This window comes from Paramormyrops kingsleyae, chromosome 12 (assembly GCF_048594095.1).
Source record: "Paramormyrops kingsleyae isolate MSU_618 chromosome 12, PKINGS_0.4, whole genome shotgun sequence".
NCBI lineage: Eukaryota > Metazoa > Chordata > Actinopteri > Osteoglossiformes > Mormyridae > Paramormyrops > Paramormyrops kingsleyae.
In genome coordinates, this window is record NC_132808.1 from 11,122,120 (window position 1) to 11,142,139 (window position 20,020).

Here is a 20,020-nt window from a genome sequence, read left to right on the forward strand (position 1 = left end):
ACATGTCGCCAATAGGCGCGTGTCGCCACATCCGGCACTGTCACGGAACATCCGGCTTTCATGTGGCGCGTGAAGGAAGTGAGCAGTTTTCCTGCTTTGGGTTGTGAATAGAAAATTTGTTTGCGTGCTTTTCAAACATTAGTGCATTATTAGAATGTCGCGACCGCTGTGAAGTTTGTCAGCCATCTAGTTAACTATTTCCAGGTGGAAAATTTAACGAAAGCCGACATGGAGAAACATCCCGCTACCAAAAACCGAAACACAGGTGCGTAAAATTAATTCTTTGAAATCGCCCGTCTATTACAGTTATTTCCACATTTTACTATTGATGTGTAGATTTACCCTATATACTTGAAACTTCAGATGTTGAATTTTCACGATTTGTCCCGATTAGAGTAAATGAATATTGTTTTACAAACAAATCTTTATTTCTACAGTTGCGTAAACAAGCCAGGTCATATAATTTAATTCTAAACAAACAAAAGTAGCGCAGATTAAAACCATTTTTGCTGTACTAAAAGTTAACTGGTTCTTCAGCGTATTAAAAACAGAAGGTGAGACTGTTATAATGTCACATTATTTCTTATGTTTTCTTGCTTAAAATAGTCACGAAACTTTGCAGGGCAGATTGAGGGGCAGCTTGCATATCTTTATCTTTTTCTTTAGAGGCTCACAGTCCCAGCTTTATAATCTGAACTTGTTCAAGTTGTCTGCAACCTCGACGCAGAAATTCTAACATTTTGTAATGATATGCATGAAATCATGAAGTTTTGCAGTCGTATTTAGTTTAAGATGAATAAACTCTAAACTGAGTGTCCTGGGAAACACGACTGATTTTTGGCCTTTCCAGAATGAAGTGAGTGGCCCACATAATCAGCTTTTCCATTTTGCCAAACCCTCTACTCATGCAAATATTTCTCTTTAGTGATAGTGATACATATCTTGTATATCTTTTTTTTTCTCCCCCAAAAAGAAAACGACCCCCTCCCCCTGTCCTCCTTACGCCTCTCAGCTCCACCGTTGCGGTTGGTCTCAGCCGCCATGTGGCAGGTGATGAAAAACAGAGATGTGCTGCACTATGGAAAGCTGGAAGAGTTTGTGACGTCCATCTCTGATGCCATTCCCATGCTGCTCTCCTGCCGGCACCGGGCCAAACTGACCCTGGGTCTCCGAGCTCGGGTGAGAGAGATGGGATGGGGCTGGGCAGATAAACACATGGTAATGAAGTGTGCTTTGAATGCTTCTGGTTGTGGCCAGTGGTTGCTAAGTCTAGTCTGCTTGTTGTCAGCTGGTCCTAGAGTTGTGTCGGGGCCGTACTCCTCCGGACTCTAGTGTTGTTCTACCCCACTTGGAACGCCTGCAGCCCTTGGGTGGCCCTTCAAACCGCAGACGTGTAGGTGACCCGAAATGCCGTCACACTTACAGCCCAAAGTCTACCTCCAACTCGAAATGACAGGTTTCTTTCATGAGTCCTGCCTGTCTCTTTTGAAAATCTGTTGCAAAAGGATGATGTCAAGGTGCGAGAAACAATTTCAAAATTCCATGAGCTGGTGCAAGACCTCCTCAACAACCCTGCAGAACGAAAACACTTTTTCCAGGTGAGAACCCCCCTCTCTCTGATCCATTCTGCTGTGCTTAAATTCTTTCTGAGTGGCTGCATTGTGCAATGAGCATAGACCAGGGGTCTCCAACTCCGGTCCTGGAGAGCTACTATCCAGTAGGTTTTCTGTCCCACTTGGCTTCTGATGAGCCACATCTGTTCCTGGTATTTACCCGAGAACAGGTGTGGCTCATCCGAAGCCGGGTATGATAGAAAACTTACTGGACGGTAGCTCTCCAGGACCGGAGTTGGAGACCCCTGGCATAGAGTCTTACACAGTGAGCTCTGATACAGGGCTAGATTTGGGTGGTGGTTGGTAGAATGTGCATGTGGAGGCTCCAGTGGGTAGCACTGTTACCTCAGACCTCCAGGGTTGCAGGTTTGATTCCCACCACCACACTCTGTGTGGATTTTCACAGCCACAGCCCAAAGACATGATGGCCGGTGTCCTGGCATCTCAAAATACCCATAATGTGTTTATGTGCAATAGAATTGCTTCATACCCAGCATGTGTGTCTGTCTTGTTCCTGTGCTGCCTCCCAGTCCCCCCCCCCCATGACCCTTTCCAGGATAACCAGTTAGGAGAAATTGAATTAGAGGAAAACCAAAATCCCCATCATTGCCTCTTGTGTTCTTTATTCCCTTGTCTCCCATTCATCTCCTTGTTTATTTTTAAGGCTCCATAAGTGACCATTAGATGATGTTTGCGTAAGTAATCAGACAAACAAAATAACAATCCTGTTGTGTAACTTTGATAGCTTATTCAGGACAAAGTGGTCAGTGGAAATATTATGGTGCCTCAAAATGTCACATTTGAGTCTGAAATTTAGAGGCAATTTGGGTTCCTTTTCAAATGGGTTCATGCGAAAAACTTGTGGATTGGACTTGGCTGATTTTATTTGTACTTTATTTTGCTCGAAATGTGTTTTGGATGTCTAATAAAACCGTTTATGTCAAAACCCAAGTTTTGTTATGGGGTTTTGACCCCATTTTTCTTTTGGTGGGCTGACATCCCACTTTCCTTTCGCCTGTAGGAGGTATTCCCTGTAGAGTTTGGTCCCCAGTTTGACGATGCCCTGGAGAAGTTGTTGTGGGAATTTCTGGTGCGGCTGGACCAACTTCTACCCGTGCCTGACCTGGCCCAGGTATGGCGGCACAGATACCACCTTCCTCAGTGCACTCATACTCTAGAAAAGTTTGCAGCTTAGACCAAGAGTGATAAACAGTGCTGTGAAAAACTAGTGATTTCTTGTTTGCGTTGCTGCTTCAGACTGTGCAGTGGCTCAGCACTGCCCACGTTGTCCTGGAGGAATGTGCACAGTCTGTGTCTCAGCCCCAGCTGCTGAGGGCTCTGCTCCAGCATCAGAGGTGCCTTGGTCACTTGAGCTTGCCTGGTAGGTGATGGTCATAGGCAAAGTCCTGTAGTCCTGCCCCTGATCTGTTTCGCTGCAGTGGTCCTGCCTTCATTGCTGTTGCTCCGTGTGTGATTATTTTGAGGGATGTCTGTGGTGCCTTATATGAACTGTCCATCTCTGCTGCTTGTACCTTGTCTTTCAGACCTCTCGTCCTCTTTGGGGGACTCCATCCTGTCATCGCTGTCCCTCGCTCCTTCCGGGAGAGTGCCGAATGTCAATCAGCCGTCAGACGGGGAATCGGGTTCCAGGAAAACTCCCGGGATGCAAGACTGTAGAGGAGCTGACGAGGGGTCGTGCGTCCAGCCGGCCGCCGAAAGGACAAAGGACCCTTGCGTGCTTCTCACCGATTTAGCTGAGAGGAAGACGAGAAGCACTCTGGCATCGTGCCATCAAGGGAAAGAAGATTCCAGAAAAGGTACAAAGGGCTCTGAGCACGATGAGGCAACGAGGGGGCCAGGGTTACATTCTGACATCAGTCTCAGGGAATCGGGCAGAAAAGAACCTCAGGAAGAAACCAGCAAACGGGCCAAGTCAAGTTACCAACAGGAGGAAGAGGATGAGAATGAGAGAGCCCAGAGAGAGAAGCAGGGTGGGGCCCTCAGCAGGGCCTCTGGGCAGACAGATTGGACCCAGTCCTCTCTGGTTGCTGCCTGCCTCAACAGCCAGCCACGGGTTCTGGTTAAACAACTCAGCTTAGCAGATATCCATGCCCACAGCAGTGTGGCCAGTGGAGCCCCATCTCCAGCGAAACAGGACAAGGGCTTGTCAGAATTCAGAGTGAACCGGAAGAGGAAGCTTTGGATGACCCCTAAGAAGTTTCTGGAAGCAGCAGAAAAAGAGTAAGAGTGGGGGACGGGTTTGAGCAGACGATTAGCGTTCTCACACCAATAAAGGTTAATTTGTGGTTTTCCTGTCTGTGGTGCTCATATGAATTTCAATATGCAAATGCTGTCACACAATAGGAACTCTGCTGACCGCCCTGTCACGTCAAGTGCATCTCCTGCCATCTCGCCGTGTACCCAAAAAACAGGTAAACATCATCTCTGTTGGTGTATACATAGTCACTCATCCTAGCTTAAACCCGAACATACTGTGATGTTCAGAATTTAAAAAAAAAAAAATCGCGCGTATAAAACACACCCACACACTCGCGGGCGCCGATCCTGTCTGTTAGGGAGGACCAGGTCATCTCCAGAAGACAGTGATGTCGTCCTTGATTCTGAAGATGAAGAAACTAAGAATTTCAAGGGAAGGGTGAGTAAGGGCTGGTTTCCACGTAATGCGGATGTGGCACAGCACGCCGTAGTGCTCGGCCGTCCGTGTTCCTGAACGTTCAGGCCTCTTGCTCCCCCGCGCCTGGCCAGCGTGTACTTGATACCAGGGCTGACGTGGCGCTGTAGGGTGAAGTCGCTCATAAGCCATACTTCATGTGTTTACAGTACGTAAGGACACACGGGTATATAGCATTGCAGTTACTAATGTTTTGTAGTTTGCGCCTACCTGGGAGTCTTTATAATCCCGTAGTGAGGAATCCTGTAAATACTGGTATTTTTGAACTTCCTCGGTCATCTTCAAATCTGCTAGTTATGTTTATTTTCAGTCTTATAAGAGTGTAGAAGATATGTTTATATACCATCTAATCTCTCTTCTGGTTTCCTGCTCCTGTTCTCCTGGCCATTGAATAATTAAGGCATACTTTCATCACATAATGGACCGCCCATGTTTTTTAATTTTTTCTTTGAGTGTTACGCACCTTGTGTGTGATCGTGATCCTCCTAGTCTTTACACCCGACCTATGTGACAAATCGCATCACGGCAGCTGTGCACACTGTGACATCCTCCTCCTATCCAATGGCAGCATTTCAATTTGATAGATGCTTTTCAGTTAAGAAAAAATTTACAAGAGAACTGACCTCTACCTCATCTTGCAGCTGTTTGCCAAGCGGTACTACCGGACTAAGCACCACACCTATGTACCGACACTCAGAGAGTTCTGGAAGCCCAGGCTGGCTAAGCCAGGTCTGCTGTCCCTCAGCCGTGCTCACAGGTGACCAGCTCTGGGTGTTGTCCCCGCCTCTCTGGCCTGGAACCAGGACTGCGTAGGTGCTGAGGAGGTACCTGGCTTTCATCACACGTGATGTGGGCACTTAAACATAGACTGAGATTGTTTATAAGCTGAGGACACTTGTGGTTCTGTGGAGAAAGTGCTGCAAGTAGAGAAGTATGGGCTGGAGATGATTTAAATTGCCCTTTCCACCTTTTTAAAACTTACATATATGCACATATATGCAAATCATAACAATTATGCTCCAATCAAGCAAATTCTGAAGATTTAAATGCATTAAAAATTGTGAATTTTATTATAATAAAGTATGTAAAACCTCGTGTCTGTCCTGTAAGCCTGCTTACAGCAACTGTGCATTTACATGTGTGGCAAACTTGCTTCAGGTACAAAGCTTTTGAGATGAGAGGTACCATGAAGGGTGAGAAATTGGAGAATTGGCCGGCGGTCCTGTGTTTGGTTCATTTTGGTCAGAGGCGAAGTCCCAGATGAGAGACTAGCCTTTGATCTTTGCATGTTTCATGGGAGGGGGTCCTTTTTGGTTATGGACAGGGTTGCTGGTTGGCTTTCTGGAAGCCAGGCCAAGCTACACTAGTGGGGCAGGACAGTAACATAAGAGGGGTGGGGCTCATACTTCCCCTCCCCAAATAGTCAGGTCTTATGGCATGGATAGGTTGATTAGGAAGAGGTAGCCCACAGGACAAACATAGTTGGGGATGGTTAAGTTGAGGGTGGGGCTTCTCCCAGGCAATTATGGAGCAGCAATTAGTGACCGCATGCTATGTCCAGTTAGTTGACTGTGAGGAAGCCATGATCATAGAGCACATTGATCCCTGCTGGATTTCCGCCTCACACAAGAACGTAAAGGCTTCACTAGAGGAATCATTTTTTTCTTAAAATGGCTCCCTTCCATCTTAACCCTTGATCGAGTTCTTACAGCACCTACTTCCCATATATTTATCAGGGTCAGTCAGTATCCCTGGAGATGTGGGATTATGGACTTTGCTCAAACGCCTGCGGATATGATCACCTTCCAGCAACAGGCCAAACCCACAGCTACACACCACCTCTTCCTTCCAAACCATATTTCAGAGGCCAGGGACAACCACTGAGCCAAGCAAGCCCACTTAGGAATGACGGACAAACGGCGCCACATTCATAAACACATTTATTCAGCAGATATGAGTGAAGATCAGAGAGCAAGGCCAGTCAGCATACCTGGGACAACTCACTGCTGGCCACAGGATTGTATCCCACACCCTTCCAGTCATGGACACTGATCCCTAAACCACTGAGAATCTCTAAGGGGGTAGAATGTGATGCGGTTATGGTAGGACACAGCCTTCCTTTCTCCCGGTTCTTCTCTGGCTGCTTCACAGTCTGCAGCTCATTCCTCCAGTGACTGTGATGGTCTCTCCAGTGACGTAAGAGGCATCCTCAGAACACAGGAAGGCAATGACTGCTCCCACTTCCTCCGTTTCGCCCAACCTGGAGTCATTGGCCGTGGTTAGCAGATTTATTCACATTTTCACCAATCACATCAAAAAGGGAAGTGTTTGTATTTCTCATGACATACTCGTCGGGACACACCTTTTGATACTCAGTTGTTTCTTAAACTCGTCCATTATGCCTTCGTTCTGCCAAAGCTGAGAAAGTGGAGGGTCTGATGAGCACTGGGTTATGTGTCGGGAATGGGGTATGGGGGGGAATGGGAGGAGTGGGGGAATGGGGGGAGTGGGGGAATGGGAGAGTGGGGGGAGTGGGGGAATGGGAGCAGTGGGGGAATGGGAGGAGTGGGGGGAATGGGAGGAGTGGGGGGAATGGGGGGAGTGGGGGGAATGGGAGGAGTGGGGGGAGTGGGAGAGGACGAGTGCAACTTCTCACCGCAGCGCTGAAGCGTGTTCTGATGACACCCGGAGCGACACAGTTTACCCGGATGTTGCTGGGAGCGAGTTCTGGGGCCAGAGCCCGGGTCAGTCCCAGAAGGGCGGTCTTGCTCACGCTGTAGGGTCCCAAGGCCTGCAGCAAGAAGCAAAAAAAGCCACCCAGATTCCCAGCTGCATGACAGTAACCACTGACAAACCCTAAGGCAGTTTCTTTAATCAAGATGTTTTTCAGAGCATGACATTTATCATTAGTGTCTGGAATCAGCCATCACCTTTCTTGCTTTCCACTAATTCACTTAAGGGCCACTTTTTACATTTACTTACTTACTATTAGTCATTGTCATGTATTTATCCCTGTTTTTATCCACCGGCTCACCTGTATGGGCTGGTAACCAGCAACTGAAGACACGAACACTATCGACCCGCCCCTAAAACACACAGGCCAAACATCACGTGTTTAGGCATATTTCTTCAAAGTCTTTATTGATATTTCTGTCAATTAACTGATTATGCAAAAAAAATCAGTTAACATTTCAGGTGAGACATTGCCATCACTGCCAAATGAATGACTTTTTCATTTTGTTCTCTAAAGAACCACAGTTTTGCTAATTGTGGTTTAAGAAGTCAGTAACAAATTTTAAGTTCAAAAAACCTGGTTGATGTAGGCTGGAATCATTGTGCAACTATGTAGAAGTGTGTGAAAGAACACGTATGCAATGACCATGATGAACCTGTACACAGTGGGTTGGCACTGAGCCTTAGCAGCCTGAGGCTGACCAGGTACAGTACTTTTGGTACTTTCCCTTTTCCATTAGCTTCCGGTCGAATAACAGTACCATACATTCCAGTACCTAGAGTACCAAACAAGCTGGGGTACTTTTTGGTATTTTGGGGTGGGATTTGGAAATGCTTTCTTTTCAACTGGTTATGTAAATAGCCTGCCTCTGAAAAACACTATAACTGCTGACTTGGGAAAAAAAAGTTACAAACTCAGAAAATGCACAAAGTAATAAAAGTAATAATGGATGCATAAACAAATGCAGAGACCCAAGTTTCAGTTGTGATTGGAATAGAATTATTAGAAAAGTATCGTGATGTAATTTTGTTTCAAATATTGGGAAATTTATTAAGCAAAAAAGGAGTTAAAAAAAATTCTCATAAATCCATCTAGGAGTGATTTAAATAGAAATGATTGCCTCATAAACGCATGCAGTGCTCATGCACAATTAGTGCAGGTTTAAACTGTTTTTTTAAATATATACTTGAAAAGGAAATCCTTAATATTGCAAAGTTTGCCAAGTTGTTTTCCCTATGACAGTAAAAATGCTTTAGTGAATCTTAAACTCCCTGTGTTATAATGCCCATACAGTCTGACGGTAAGAAAAAACCTGGTCTCAATCTAGGTGACTATCATAGTTCTTGCAATGTATAGAACTGCATGTGCATAACACGCATTGTTGGTATTAATATCGCCCATTGTCCAGCCCTATAATATACTATAGCCGTTTTTCAAATTTGCTACAAGATACCCCGCCTTGCATTGTGATGTCATTCAGTGCCGGGACCAGTTCTTATGGCAGAGAAAAACCAGCACCTTGAAGTACCAAAAGTAGGGCACCTCATTGGTTCCCAGTCTGCATTAACTAAGCACATGGTTTCAATATTCTCATTAGTTTCCCTGTTTCTGTATCCCCTCGGGTCACCAGTCTTGGTGAGGTTGTGGACAGTACACTTTCCTTTTCTTCTCATGTTCGTAATATCTGTCAAACTGCTTTTTTCCCCCATTTACGCAACATTGCCAAGATTAGTCCTGCCCCCTGGTAACATCACACTGAGGTCCTTGTAAAGTCTTTGATTACCTCCCAGACTGGCTACTGCAAAGCTATTCTAGCTGGCAGTCCTGAAAATCTTCTCCACAGACTAAAAGTCATTCAAGACTCCGCTGCCAGTATCATCACTGACTAAATCTAAATAATTTGTTTGCCATCCCCTGCTAGCTTCCTTCCAAAGCCCTTCATAACCTTGCTGTTATGTCTGTGACCTCCTCCACCCCTACTCTCCCTCCCGACCCTTCGCTCTCCCACTGCACTCCTCCTTAGTGTCCCTCCTTAGTGTCCCTGGGCGCCAGGACCTTCAGCCGCGTGGTTCCTAAATGACGGAATTCCCTCCTTCTCTGGATCTGTCAGCTGGACTTCAACTCATGCCTCAGCACTCATTTGTTTAAGCATTTTCACTCCCCTGACCACTATTCACCACCTCTGCCGTCTTAACCTGTGCAGTCTTATTGTGGTTTTATATCTGCGTTTTCATCTGCTTTACTATGATATTTATTTTTTGTTAGGTGACGTTGAGTATATTATTATAATGATGATTATTATTATTAGTATTATTATTATTAATATCCATCACAAACAGCCTGTATGGGCAGCCTGCTGATGGTCCATCTTGTGTGATTTTGCTGACTGTTCAGCTTTAGAGAGCTTTATATACAGTAATAAATCCACTGTGGCACTTCGCTAAACACCCCAGTTACCCCCTGTGAGCATCATCAGTAACACACTTACAAAGTGCACTTTTCAAAGTTCTGTGCAGAGCCCACGGCCTTCTCCTCACCCTCTCTTCTCCATTTGAGGCACCACCAGTTTGGTCAGAAGAAAGGCTGACTTCACATTTACATCCAGGATCTGACAAAATGATGGTGGAGAAATATCCTTATCAGAACAGGTGGGTGATGACTTGGCTTTAGGACCTGAGATGCACTGTGTGCATGCACTGGAGGATGATAATTCTATTATAGTTCTACAAATCTATGTCCTTAGCAGCTAAACAGACTAGAAATATAATTGTTGCCAGTGATATACGCTTGTAGTGTAGCCAATACCTTGTCCCACACTTCCTCTGTGGAATCCATGATGTTTCCAAAAAAGGGATTGACTGCAGCATTGGACACCAGGATGTCTACACCACCACACTGCTTGACCGTCTGTGGGAATTAGCACATGATGCATGGAAATCTGTAATCTGTGAAATGTAATCTGTAATGTTAATATACCAAAATGACATGGTCATATGACTATATTACATGAACCTTCCAATCAGAGTATTGATGCACAGTGTCATAACAGTATGTATGTACTATACAACCCTATCTTTCAGTCCACAGATGATGCACTGGTATTTTGTGGGTAAGCAATTAACTATATGAACCCTCAGTGCAGCGAATGCACTAAACTTCACCGGGTCAGCCCTCACCATGTCCACCAGTCTTTCTCGGTCCTCGCTCCTTCCTACGTTGCATGTCGTGCCCGTCACCTGAATGCTGTCACCCTGCAGCAGGGACACTGCCTTCTCGACGTTGTCCTTCCGCCGGCTGCTCACCACCACGTGAGCCCCTCTCAGCCCCAAAGCGCGCGCGGCCGCCAGACCGATACTGAACGGAGACAGTTTGCGATCATATGCACACAACTGCCGCAGTTCACAACTAAGCAGAACTTAAAATGCACTGTTTACAATCGTCTAGCACTTAAAATGAAACTGACACCATTACCCATCAGTCGATGCGGTCACTATGGCGACTTTTCCAGCAAGGCTGCTTTGCGACAACATCCTTTTTCCAGCGTTCTGACTGAGTATTAGACTCCTACCCACGCACTTTAACATGTCCTGAGAAGAGGGAAAAGATAAGGCTACTGCTACAAGTACACACGCACAGTAATGCTGCCTATGTTACATTTTTAGCGTCACTTTTTACATTGAAGGGGGCAGGACAGTCAAAGTATTTAGGTTAAAGGTAGCATAGCAGACCATTATGTAACAACGCGGACTTTTGTTCCCCCTTCGAGAAACTGCTTCTTTTCCTCCCTTAGTGTTTGCAATAACTAAAATACTAAAGCGCAACTCTGAATGTCCTCAAGGTAATTAAGGTACGAACGAACCTCGTAAACGACGCCGAGTCTTTCCCACCGCAAACAGCGTATATTCTATGCTCAACTCCAAAGTCCGACAACAATCGCGTTAAAGTTTCCCGACGCGGTTATACGTCACGGGACATGCGCTGCCCGAGCTGTAGCTCCGCCTCTGTATTATCATGTCATATTTCATGTAATTTGGGGGTTACGTAGAGCTGGAGTTGCTCTTCGTCTTTCTCGTTATACCCAGGGGCGGACATTTCAGCTCCAGAAAATAAAAATTCAAACAAGGATTTTGTTTCAACCAACCCGTTGAGTACTCTGTGACTGTGACTCTTTATGCGCAACTTGTTGGTTGAAACAAAATCCTGGTCTGGATTTTTACTTTCTGGACCTGAAATGTCCGCCTCTGATTATACCGTTGTGAAACTATATGTTTTGCTTTTATTTAGGATTTAGCCAAAGACATTATCTATTCTAACATTTTGTTAAGTTTGAGCCAAACTAACTTTATTCAATTAAAATGAAGAGGAGTTTGGGGGAATTTAAAGCCTCATCCACGTGTAAAGATCACAGAGTTATAGTGAACGGCGGAATATCTCATGTAAATAAACCATGCGTTTGTTTTATCAGAAGAGTAGCTTAGGTCTGAGCGTCACGGTAACCATGGAGACGGCAGCCATCACGGAAGAGTCAGACACAGGCGGGCTACGGTTAGATAAAACTTAAGAAATAAGTAACTGACTGAATAAGTTCAGAGGAATCTTTAACTTGGATTAATTAGCATGTGACATTTATAGATTTTGTTTCAAATATGGCTTTGGCTTCACTTGTTGTTTTCCGAATAAAATTAGATGACAATAATGTGGATATACATAGATATTCATGCAATTTTCCATACACAACTTTTGAGCTAAGATGTCCTTTCACTACCAGACCATCATATAATGACATACTGCTTTAAAAAAAAAACAAGAATCTTGTTTTTGAGCTTTGCTTTTTGACTATAGAGGATGGCCATTCTATGCATGAACCTTCACAGTGGCTGGACAAATTGCAGCAGAAGTTAGCTATCATGGTAGCTGTTACCTGGACTCACAAAAGGACACCCTTTCCTGTTACTGTGAAGGCTTCCTGGGAACTGCACAGACATCGCTGTTTATCAAGGATTAAACACAGTTCATCTTAGATGTCTTCTCTCCCTAAGCAAAACGTAATTTGTTTTATACTGACAATTAATTTCCAAACAGTCCACCAGGGACTTCTCATATTTTTCACCTTCCATGCTCTAGTTGAATTATAGTGTTCTGCCAGCTTGCCTATAGTTATTTGTATTTATATACTATATCCAATAAGCAAAATCTTAGCATGAATTCTCAGAGACAGTAGTTTTTCACAGTGCATGTAGCATCAGCAGTAAGTAAACCATGTAATTGTTCCATGTTGCGAAAGGAGATGGTGGTGGACTTTAGACACAAACTGTCCAGTGCATACAAACCTCTCACCATCAAAGAGGTCCCATTTGAGAGGGTGAAAACCTTTTGCAATCTCAGAATCTATATCTCTGATGACCTCATCTGGTTGAATTAGGTACAGCCTCAGATATCTGAAGCAGGACATCAGCTGCACCATCTGAGACAGCTGCGAGGGTTTGAGGTCTTACCAGCCATTCTTATAGCCTTTTACTCGTTAGAGAGCATCCTCACTACAGGAATCACAGCCTGGTTTGGTAAATGCTCAGGCCTGGTCTGCAAAGCTCTGAAGAGGGTGGAATGCATCTGTAAGGCTGATCTGCCCTCCCTGCAGGACATATACCTCAGATGATGCAGGAGCAGAGCTGCCAGAATCAGCAGGGACACGATCCACCCACATAGCTACTTCTTTACCAGTCTGAGGTCTGGAAAGCGCTTCTGTTGTCTATCAGTGTGAACTGAGTCATTCAGAGGGAGCTTCTATCCTCAAGCCATCAGACTACTTAATACCTGACAGCTGTAATTAAAGATCATTCGCTCGTTACTCATGCACCATGCACTTTTCATTTATTATATATTTATAATACTGCATCTTTGTCTTATTGCTTTTCACTAATTCATACTATGGCAGAGCATGCATTTCACTGCAGGTTATAGTTGGGCTGTATACCTTGTATGTGAGTCCTTGAAAAATGTGTTTCCATGATGTATTGTGCCTCATTTTTGCCTTCTGAAAGAACCAGATTTTAACTGAGTGAAATGCAACAAAGGTGAATATTGCTGGAACTAATCTGATATTGTAATACAATTTGTGTATAGGTATGTTTGTGCGTGATGTGTTCCTGTTCAGTTACGCTTGCTTTTGGTTAACCCGTCATTTATACCCTGGCTGCTCTGTGGGGTTAAACACAGCAGGAAGCAGAACAATTGTTTTTGGAGTGCGGTGCGGAGGGGCAAATGAAGAAGGAAGGGCGAGTTGGACTGGAGAATAGCTCTCGCCTTTTTTCCATTATACATTACTTTTTGTATTTAATTTTACCTGAATTCAATTTACAGTACACTTATAGTAAGGAGCATAATAATGATGCATTGTAATTCAGCAAATGTCTATACAGTATATATGTAGAATTTTGATAATATTCCCAGAATTGTATGTTTCCACATGTGTGATGAAATACTGCACATGCATGTACAAATTGGGCAGGAGTTGCATATCAAATAGTGACGACAATAGTGACATGTACTTTAAAAAAAACAAAAACGTGAACACACATAACCCACTTCCAGCTCCAAAAATGAAGAAAACACCACCATAAAATTTGAGAAATCGCACTTAACATTGTTTCGCATTTCACTGTTTATTTGGTATTTTTTATGTTTAACAATCAATATGTATAAAAGATTTGACAGTAAATCAATAAACTTAGCTAGTCACATAACCTACACAAGTTAAGGATTTTTATAAAATCCATTTTACAATAGTGACATGACAAAGCTGAAAAGGTGCAGCTAAAAGCCAGTGCCAGGTGCAGCTAAAAGCCAGTGCCAGGTGCAGCAGATGCCTTTTGAACTCATTACTGATTGGCTAAGATCCCCTGGGTCGCAGCGTGGCCCAGCTGCACAAGACCGACTAGCCTATTTATTAACATATATTTGCACATTGGTAAAGATTAACCATATAAAATTAACATAGACACAGCTTTTGTATTTTTCCATAAAACATTTTTTAAAATTAAATACGTAACATTAAAATTAAACTCTCCACCTGGGAGATAAAACATTTTTTTTTATTAAATATGTAACGTTAAAATTCAACTCTCCTTCCTCTGGGAAACAGGAATGGTAGCTTCTGGAGCTGTGGTTGATAGCCGGAGATAGTGGCTGGACTTTGGCAACTTGACAGTGAAGCCTTAAGCTTTAGCCCTGCCATGTGTTCAGTTAATAAAGCAAATAACCGTTTGTTAAATATTTCACCCCTCTTTAAAATAAGATAAGCAACAACTTGTACGAGTAAGTAAAAGAAAAAGTAATTTGCCTCCACGTTTGATCCTTTGTCAATCTTTAGGCAACAACTACAGAAAATACAAAGCAATCAATAATAAATCAAGAAACAATGGCTATAATGGCTAAAACGTTGTTTCACAGACTAATTAAAATGATTAGTGAGGATATTTACTGAGGATAATGGACTCAGATAATATAGATTTAGATATGCATACAAATGTAGTCCCGGTGTGACATTAAACCTTATTAGATAATAATAAAACCGTGTCAGAGATAAGACAGAGTCTAAAAACAGATTAAAGCAGGATCTCTTAGGCTTGTGTGGATGGGCGTGTGACAGGGATGAAAGATAAAAATTTTGTACATGGCATGCATGTGTGTAAAATGAAGGCTGCAGCTTTACGTTTATCTCCAGACTAAAACATCCAAGCTGGGCCTAGCTGTCATTACCAAACACAGTGTTCAGCTGCTGGGTGACCCTGATGAAGGTGGTCCTCCGGCTCAGCTCCTTCAACTTGGCGGCGCCCACGTACGTGCAGGTGGAGCGCACCCCTCCCAGGACGTCCCGAATGGTTTCCTCCACCGGGCCCTTAAAGGGCACCTCAACCGTCTTCCCCTCTGAGGCCCTAAAACAAACAGACATGGATGGATGGAGAGGTAAATCAAGGGGGGGGGGGGCATTATACACCTTCAACAGAGGCCTGTCAGTTTGGCTTGTGGTCTTACTCCCGCCTCACCCACCCTCCCGAGATGAACATAATGCACAGATCCTCTCTACACCCCCCTCATATCAGCTCTGATCTCACCTGTAATCGGCCACTCCCCCAACATGTTTCTTCATGGCAGTGTCGGAGCTCATGCCATAAAACAGCTTGTACTTCTTCCCATTCTTCTCGATGACCTCGCCACCACTCTCTGTGTGACCCGCCAACATCCCGCCCAGCATGACGAAGTCCGCACCGGCACCTGACCGTCACACAACACAGCCAATCAGACAGTACGTACTGGCTGTCAGTCCCAAGGAACAACCAATCGGGAAGAGTCTTTCTCAGCCTCGGATTACAAACATCTGTGGTCATTGGGCAAAGGGTCAAAACAATCCATCAATCACAACGTGGCTGATTAGACTCACCAAAAGCCTTGGAGACGTCCCCGGGACAGGTGCATCCGCCATCCTAATTGGCAGAGAAAGGAAAACGGGGAAAGACAAGATCTGTAAGGGATCTGTAACTATAATGAACACAAATGTGTGACAAAATTCTGGAAAATTTTCTCATTGCCTCAAATTTTGAATATTAATATTGTATTTTATGATATTTTTATAACTGTTAAAACAGCTTATCATGCCATGAGGTTTAACGCGTCCGGCGTTAAGCATAGCAATCGCACAGCATCTGAACGCAAAGCGGCTTACGGATATGATGTGTCCTCCCAGTCCGTGGGCAGCGTCGGCGCACTCAATCACAGCACTGAGCTGGGGGTACCCTACCCCGGTCTTCTTCCGCGTCGTACACACTGACCCTATGGTGTGGGGAGTGAGGGGTGGGATCACAGACAGTCACACACGGTAGGGGGCAAGACAACATACCATGCAGGGTGAGCAGTAACAGCAGCGCCCCAAATCACCTGGTCCGATGCCCACTTTTATGACGTCAGCACCGGCGAGAATCAGCTCCTCCACCATCTCCCCAGTAACCACGTTCCCGGCCTGCACCACACTCATCATCATCATCATCATTACCATCAGGGCCACCGTCACCCACCCTACCCTGCACAACATGCTTCCACAGAACAATAATCCAACGCTTTCCCAACCCCCTTGCAACAACAGCAGCTGCCATCTAGGGGTTCAGAGACCAGAGACCTAACCCACCATGATGGTGTGCGAAACGAACTTCTGCCGCACGTCCTTGACAAAGCGGACAAAGTGCTCGGAGTAGCCGTTGGCCACGTCCACGCAGATGTACTCCAGCTGCGGCACCGCAGCCAGGACCTGGCTGAGTTTCTCGAAGTCCCCGTCACCTGTACCTGTGCTCACCGCCATACTCTAGGGGAAATGACACAAACAGCAAGCTCATGATGTAACCGTGTCTACTGATGCCCTTTTAGGTAGCTTCATTACTGCCCATATGCTGCCTGGTTCTGGCAAGCTATCCATGCAATTCGCTCTGAATGAAAGTCATTCACTTGTGCAAAAAGAAAACTGGCAATCTGTTGTATATCTACAGGAAAAAATATTCGAGATTTTTTCCCCATTTGCTTTACATATATTATTATTATTATTATTAAAAAAAAGCATCTCTGACCCAAATCATTTTGTATTCTACTAATTTTTTGAGAAATGACTGTTGAACCCTCTGAAACACGGTCAAACCTATTGCAAACGCCAGAGGATATCGAGCTGACCTTGAGGCATTCTGGGTGCTGGCCGGCAAACTCTTTCCAGTCGTCCACTGAGTAGTGTTTCTGGATGGCCGTAAAGAGGCAGAACTGAGGAGAGAAACACAAAAAGTTACAGTGTGATGCTTAAAACTGGAGGGAACAAAAGAAGCCCAGAGGAAAGAGTGTGAGGTGCAGCAGCAGCGCGCAGCCGGGCACCTTGTGCAGAGCCTGAGCCATTTCAAAGGTGCCCACTGTGTCCATGTTGGCCGCGATGATGGGGATGCCTCTGTAGCTGAGCTTGGAATTCCTGAAGGAGAAGCTGCGCATCAGGTCAACCTGGGCAGAGGACCACCGAGAGGGGGGCAGGGAATGCAGGGAGGAATGGAAACAAAAGGCATTAGCATCAGTGATTCTACATGAGGGTGACAGTTAACGGTTAACTACCAAAATAAAGAAAACATTTATGTAAATGAGGGATACAATGCACATTACAAGGTAGGATTTTACACACATCTTCCTGAATAGATTAGGCAAATATCAAATGTTTATAAATTATGTATACAAAATTCTGGTCAGGTTCATCTGTCCTTATGACTACCATGAGATGCCAGAAACTTTTCATACAGTACTTTTGGTACTTTCGTTTTTTCCACTGACTTCCAGTCAAGTACCAGTACGAAAAGTTTCAGTACCGAAAGTGCCAATCTAGTGATGTGATTTTGTTGTAATAAATATTTGGGTATTTATAAAACAAAAAAGGAGTTAATAAATTTCTCTCAAACCCATGTTCGAGTGATTTAAATGGCAAGGATGAAAATGATTACGACTGTCTCAGAGAACACATGCAGCGCTTGTGCAAAAGGAGTGAGAACTGGTGGCCTAATGGTTAGGGATGTGCACTTGTAATTGAAACATTGCTGGTTCGAATCCCAGACTAGCAAGGCACCACTGAGATACCCTGAACAAGGTACTGCTCCCTGGGTGCTGACTTATCTCTCCCCTTCTATGTCATGATGTCATATATGGGTTAAATGCAGTGGACACATTTTGTTGCTGGGTCAACAGTGATCACTAAATTCTTAACTCTCAAAAGCAGTGGAGGTAAAACTTTAAACTGATTTTTAAACATATAAGAATCTATAAAAGGAACAGTTAAAATTGCAAAGCTTGCCACATTTAAAAAAAAAAATGTAAAAATATTTTAGTAAAACTTCACCCCCCCTGCACTATAATGTCTGTACAGAATTTAAAGTAAGAAAAGGCCTTATTTTAATATAGCTGACTAGCAATGTAAGAATTGAATTTGCATAACATGCGATGTTGGTATTAATATCGCACATCCTCTGGTTCTATAATGTACTACAGCCAATTCAGTACCCTGTCTCAAGTTGTGATGTCATTCGGTGCTGGTACCAGTTTTTCCACCAGTGGAAAACCAACACCTTGAAGTACTATACTTCTGACACTTTCACGAAGTACCAAAAATACCGTACCTGGTGTGGTGGAAAAACACCCTTAAAGACAGGTGATTGTTGGGGCAGGTCTGACAGGAGCGTCAGAGACAAAAACAGACGGACTTGCTGATGGTTATAGAAACCATGGCTAAGGTGATGTTGGCATGGAAACCTGAAGACATGAAGGCCAAACATATAAGGCCATTCTGGGTGATTCTGACAGCTTATAGCTCTATGCCTTGATAACCAAAGTCAGCAGATCTCCACCCAATGTAACTCTCAATAAAAAGCTGGTACAAGGGATCACTAACGTGAAGGGGTTTGTGGAAGCTTGTTGCTTTTCAGACTCTTTTAGAGACTCTGCCATTTTCTTCAGTGAATAGCACTGTACTTTGTCTAGATGCTCTAACATGCAATTCCCTCTTGGAATGCATACTACAACCACTAATCCATCTAATGAATCCTCCAAAACTGTCTATCCAATACAAAATTGCAACCAGCCCAGAGTCTGCAATTAGTCTACTGCAGTAATACAGGGTCCAAGGCTGAGGACAACATTGACAAAGAAGTCAGACTAATAAATAATCGTCTGGTTAAGAGGAACTTACTATTTTTATATTTTGTACTGTTTTTCCGGAAAAGCAACAAAACGCTACAAATGAAATCCATCTGTAAGAGGGGGTGCACTCCAACCTCATTGCGGGACTTCAGCGTGCTTCGCTTGGGACGCAGGAGCACGTCCTTGAAGTCCAGCTTGACGTCGTTTTCGATGCGGGGCATTGATGCGGCTCCCGGGTCCGGGTGCTGGGCTTCGTCTGCTCAGATAGTGTACACCCATGTTGAGAGATTTAAGGAAAATACTACTACACAACTAATAAAACATGCATTAAAAGTTTTTAAGCTGGTGTTAAATAGGAAAAAAAAATCCACCTTAGTTATTTTGGTTTCGCTTTTTAGCAAAGATGGTACAGAACATCGAACAAAAATGCTAAATAATGCAACTTATGTAAGCAAACCCTAACAGATACAGTCAAAGATGCATCTGTGGGCCGATCAAAATTCAAGGTTAACAATGACTAACTACATCTAAATATATAAAAAATCGGGCGGCACACACTTACAGGAAATTAAGCCGCTATGTGTGCATATTTTACGATTTCGATATAAAATTAAATCTACAGAAGACTTTCAGTAAAACTTACCGCAATTGGTTATAACTTATAACTTAAGACCCCACCAGTTTTCTTTGGACGCTCAGGGTTATTAAAGAGTAAAAGCTACCTTAGCTAGCACACATTCAGAAGGTGCAGTTTAAAAAGCAGCACGCGTCCGGAAGTACAAGATAAGCAATAAAGGTATTTCAAAAACATGGGAAATAGGAAGTTAAGTTCATTTAACAGGTAGCGCCTCTGAAATATTAGCCTTTGTAACTGCCTATGCTTTCATGCAACATACTGTTATGGCCTTTGTCACTGTCACTAGCATCTTTTTTCCCGATAGGCAACACGCATGCGCACCGCCTATGTACATGCGTACATTACTTTCCATCGCTCTGGCCGGCATAGGAAGTGTCGCTATAGGATCTGACAACCGTGAATGTGCTGCACGAGTTGAGTGATAAGTATTAAAGTATCCATCCATTCATTTTCTGTAATACATCCAACCATTTTCTGTAACTGCTTATCCTATTCAGGACTGTGGGGGTCTGGAGCCCTATCCTGGAGGCTAGTGCGGCAAGGCAGGGAACAACCCAGGATGGGGTACCAACCCATTGCAGGGCACACTCACACACCACACACTCACATATGCACACCTATGGCCAATTTAGAAACACCAA

At 44.1% G+C, this 20,020-nt stretch overlaps 3 protein-coding genes across 5 annotated transcripts; 1 reads left to right on the plus strand and 2 right to left on the minus strand.

Moving 5' to 3' along the window:
- Positions 1-26: 26 nt before the first annotated feature.
- On the plus strand, positions 27-5,398 carry tinf2 (TERF1 (TRF1)-interacting nuclear factor 2). 2 transcript variants are annotated; one of them, XM_023841850.2, is made up of 10 exons: positions 27-265; positions 974-1,179; positions 1,289-1,393; positions 1,506-1,598; positions 2,635-2,745; positions 2,871-2,994; positions 3,158-3,854; positions 3,978-4,045; positions 4,190-4,269; positions 4,947-5,398. In XM_023841850.2, exons 1-10 carry the CDS (start codon positions 229-231, stop codon positions 5,064-5,066), a joined length of 1,641 nt encoding a protein of 546 aa, XP_023697618.2. In that variant the 5' UTR covers positions 27-228; the 3' UTR covers positions 5,067-5,398. The 2 variants fall into 2 exon arrangements, with proteins under 2 accessions (XP_023697618.2, XP_023697619.2); XM_023841851.2 differs by lacking the exon at positions 4,190-4,269 and having other exon boundaries at positions 28-265.
- Positions 5,399-6,232: 834 nt separating this feature from the next.
- dhrs4 (dehydrogenase/reductase (SDR family) member 4) lies at positions 6,233-11,122 on the minus strand. The gene is made up of 9 exons (XM_023841863.2): positions 10,899-11,122; positions 10,511-10,626; positions 10,216-10,393; positions 9,845-9,946; positions 9,577-9,647; positions 7,340-7,391; positions 6,962-7,096; positions 6,668-6,723; positions 6,233-6,565 (listed from the first exon to the last, which is right to left on the minus strand). The coding sequence occupies exons 2-9, from the start codon at positions 10,621-10,623 to the stop codon at positions 6,451-6,453; spliced, it is 822 nt and encodes a 273-aa protein (XP_023697631.1). The 5' UTR covers positions 10,624-10,626; positions 10,899-11,122; the 3' UTR covers positions 6,233-6,450.
- Positions 11,123-14,328: 3,206 nt separating this feature from the next.
- On the minus strand, positions 14,329-19,701 carry gmpr2 (guanosine monophosphate reductase 2). 2 transcript variants are annotated; one of them, XM_023841861.2, is made up of 10 exons: positions 19,386-19,701; positions 18,877-18,998; positions 16,946-17,065; positions 16,754-16,837; positions 16,221-16,394; positions 15,974-16,055; positions 15,762-15,868; positions 15,480-15,522; positions 15,154-15,313; positions 14,329-14,973 (listed from the first exon to the last, which is right to left on the minus strand). In XM_023841861.2, the coding sequence occupies exons 2-10, from the start codon at positions 18,961-18,963 to the stop codon at positions 14,784-14,786; spliced, it is 1,047 nt and encodes a 348-aa protein (XP_023697629.1). In that variant the 5' UTR covers positions 18,964-18,998; positions 19,386-19,701; the 3' UTR covers positions 14,329-14,783. The 2 variants fall into 2 exon arrangements, with proteins under 2 accessions (XP_023697629.1, XP_023697628.1); XM_023841860.2 differs by lacking the exon at positions 19,386-19,701 and having other exon boundaries at positions 18,792-18,930.
- Positions 19,702-20,020: the final 319 nt, after the last annotated feature.

Excerpts from the sequence above, each read along its gene's own strand:
- tinf2 (XM_023841850.2), top strand. The coding sequence starts at position 229 with ATGGAGAAACATCCCGCTACCAAAAACCGAAACACAG. Across the intron at positions 1,394-1,505 it reads GCCCTTCAAACCGCAGACGT|GATGATGTCAAGGTGCGAGA; the intron begins GTAGGTGACCCG and ends CTGTTGCAAAAG. Across the intron at positions 2,995-3,157 it reads TGGTCACTTGAGCTTGCCTG|ACCTCTCGTCCTCTTTGGGG; the intron begins GTAGGTGATGGT and ends CTTGTCTTTCAG.
- dhrs4 (XM_023841863.2), bottom strand. The coding sequence starts at position 10,623 with ATGTTAAAGTGCGTGGGTAGGAGTCTAATACTCAGTCAGAACGCTGGA. Across the intron at positions 10,394-10,510 it reads GTGACCGCATCGACTGATGG|TATCGGTCTGGCGGCCGCGC; the intron begins GTAATGGTGTCA and ends GTCTCCGTTCAG. Across the intron at positions 9,648-9,844 it reads CAGAGGAAGTGTGGGACAAG|ATCCTGGATGTAAATGTGAA; the intron begins GTATTGGCTACA and ends TCATTTTGTCAG.
- gmpr2 (XM_023841860.2), bottom strand. The coding sequence starts at position 18,881 with ATGAGGTTGGAGTGCACCCCCTCTTACAGATGGATTTCATTTGTAGCG. Across the intron at positions 15,869-15,973 it reads AAAAGTGGGCATCGGACCAG|GGTCAGTGTGTACGACGCGG; the intron begins GTGATTTGGGGC and ends CCCACACCATAG. Across the intron at positions 14,974-15,153 it reads GGGGGAGTGGCCGATTACAG|GGCCTCAGAGGGGAAGACGG; the intron begins GTGAGATCAGAG and ends TGTTTGTTTTAG.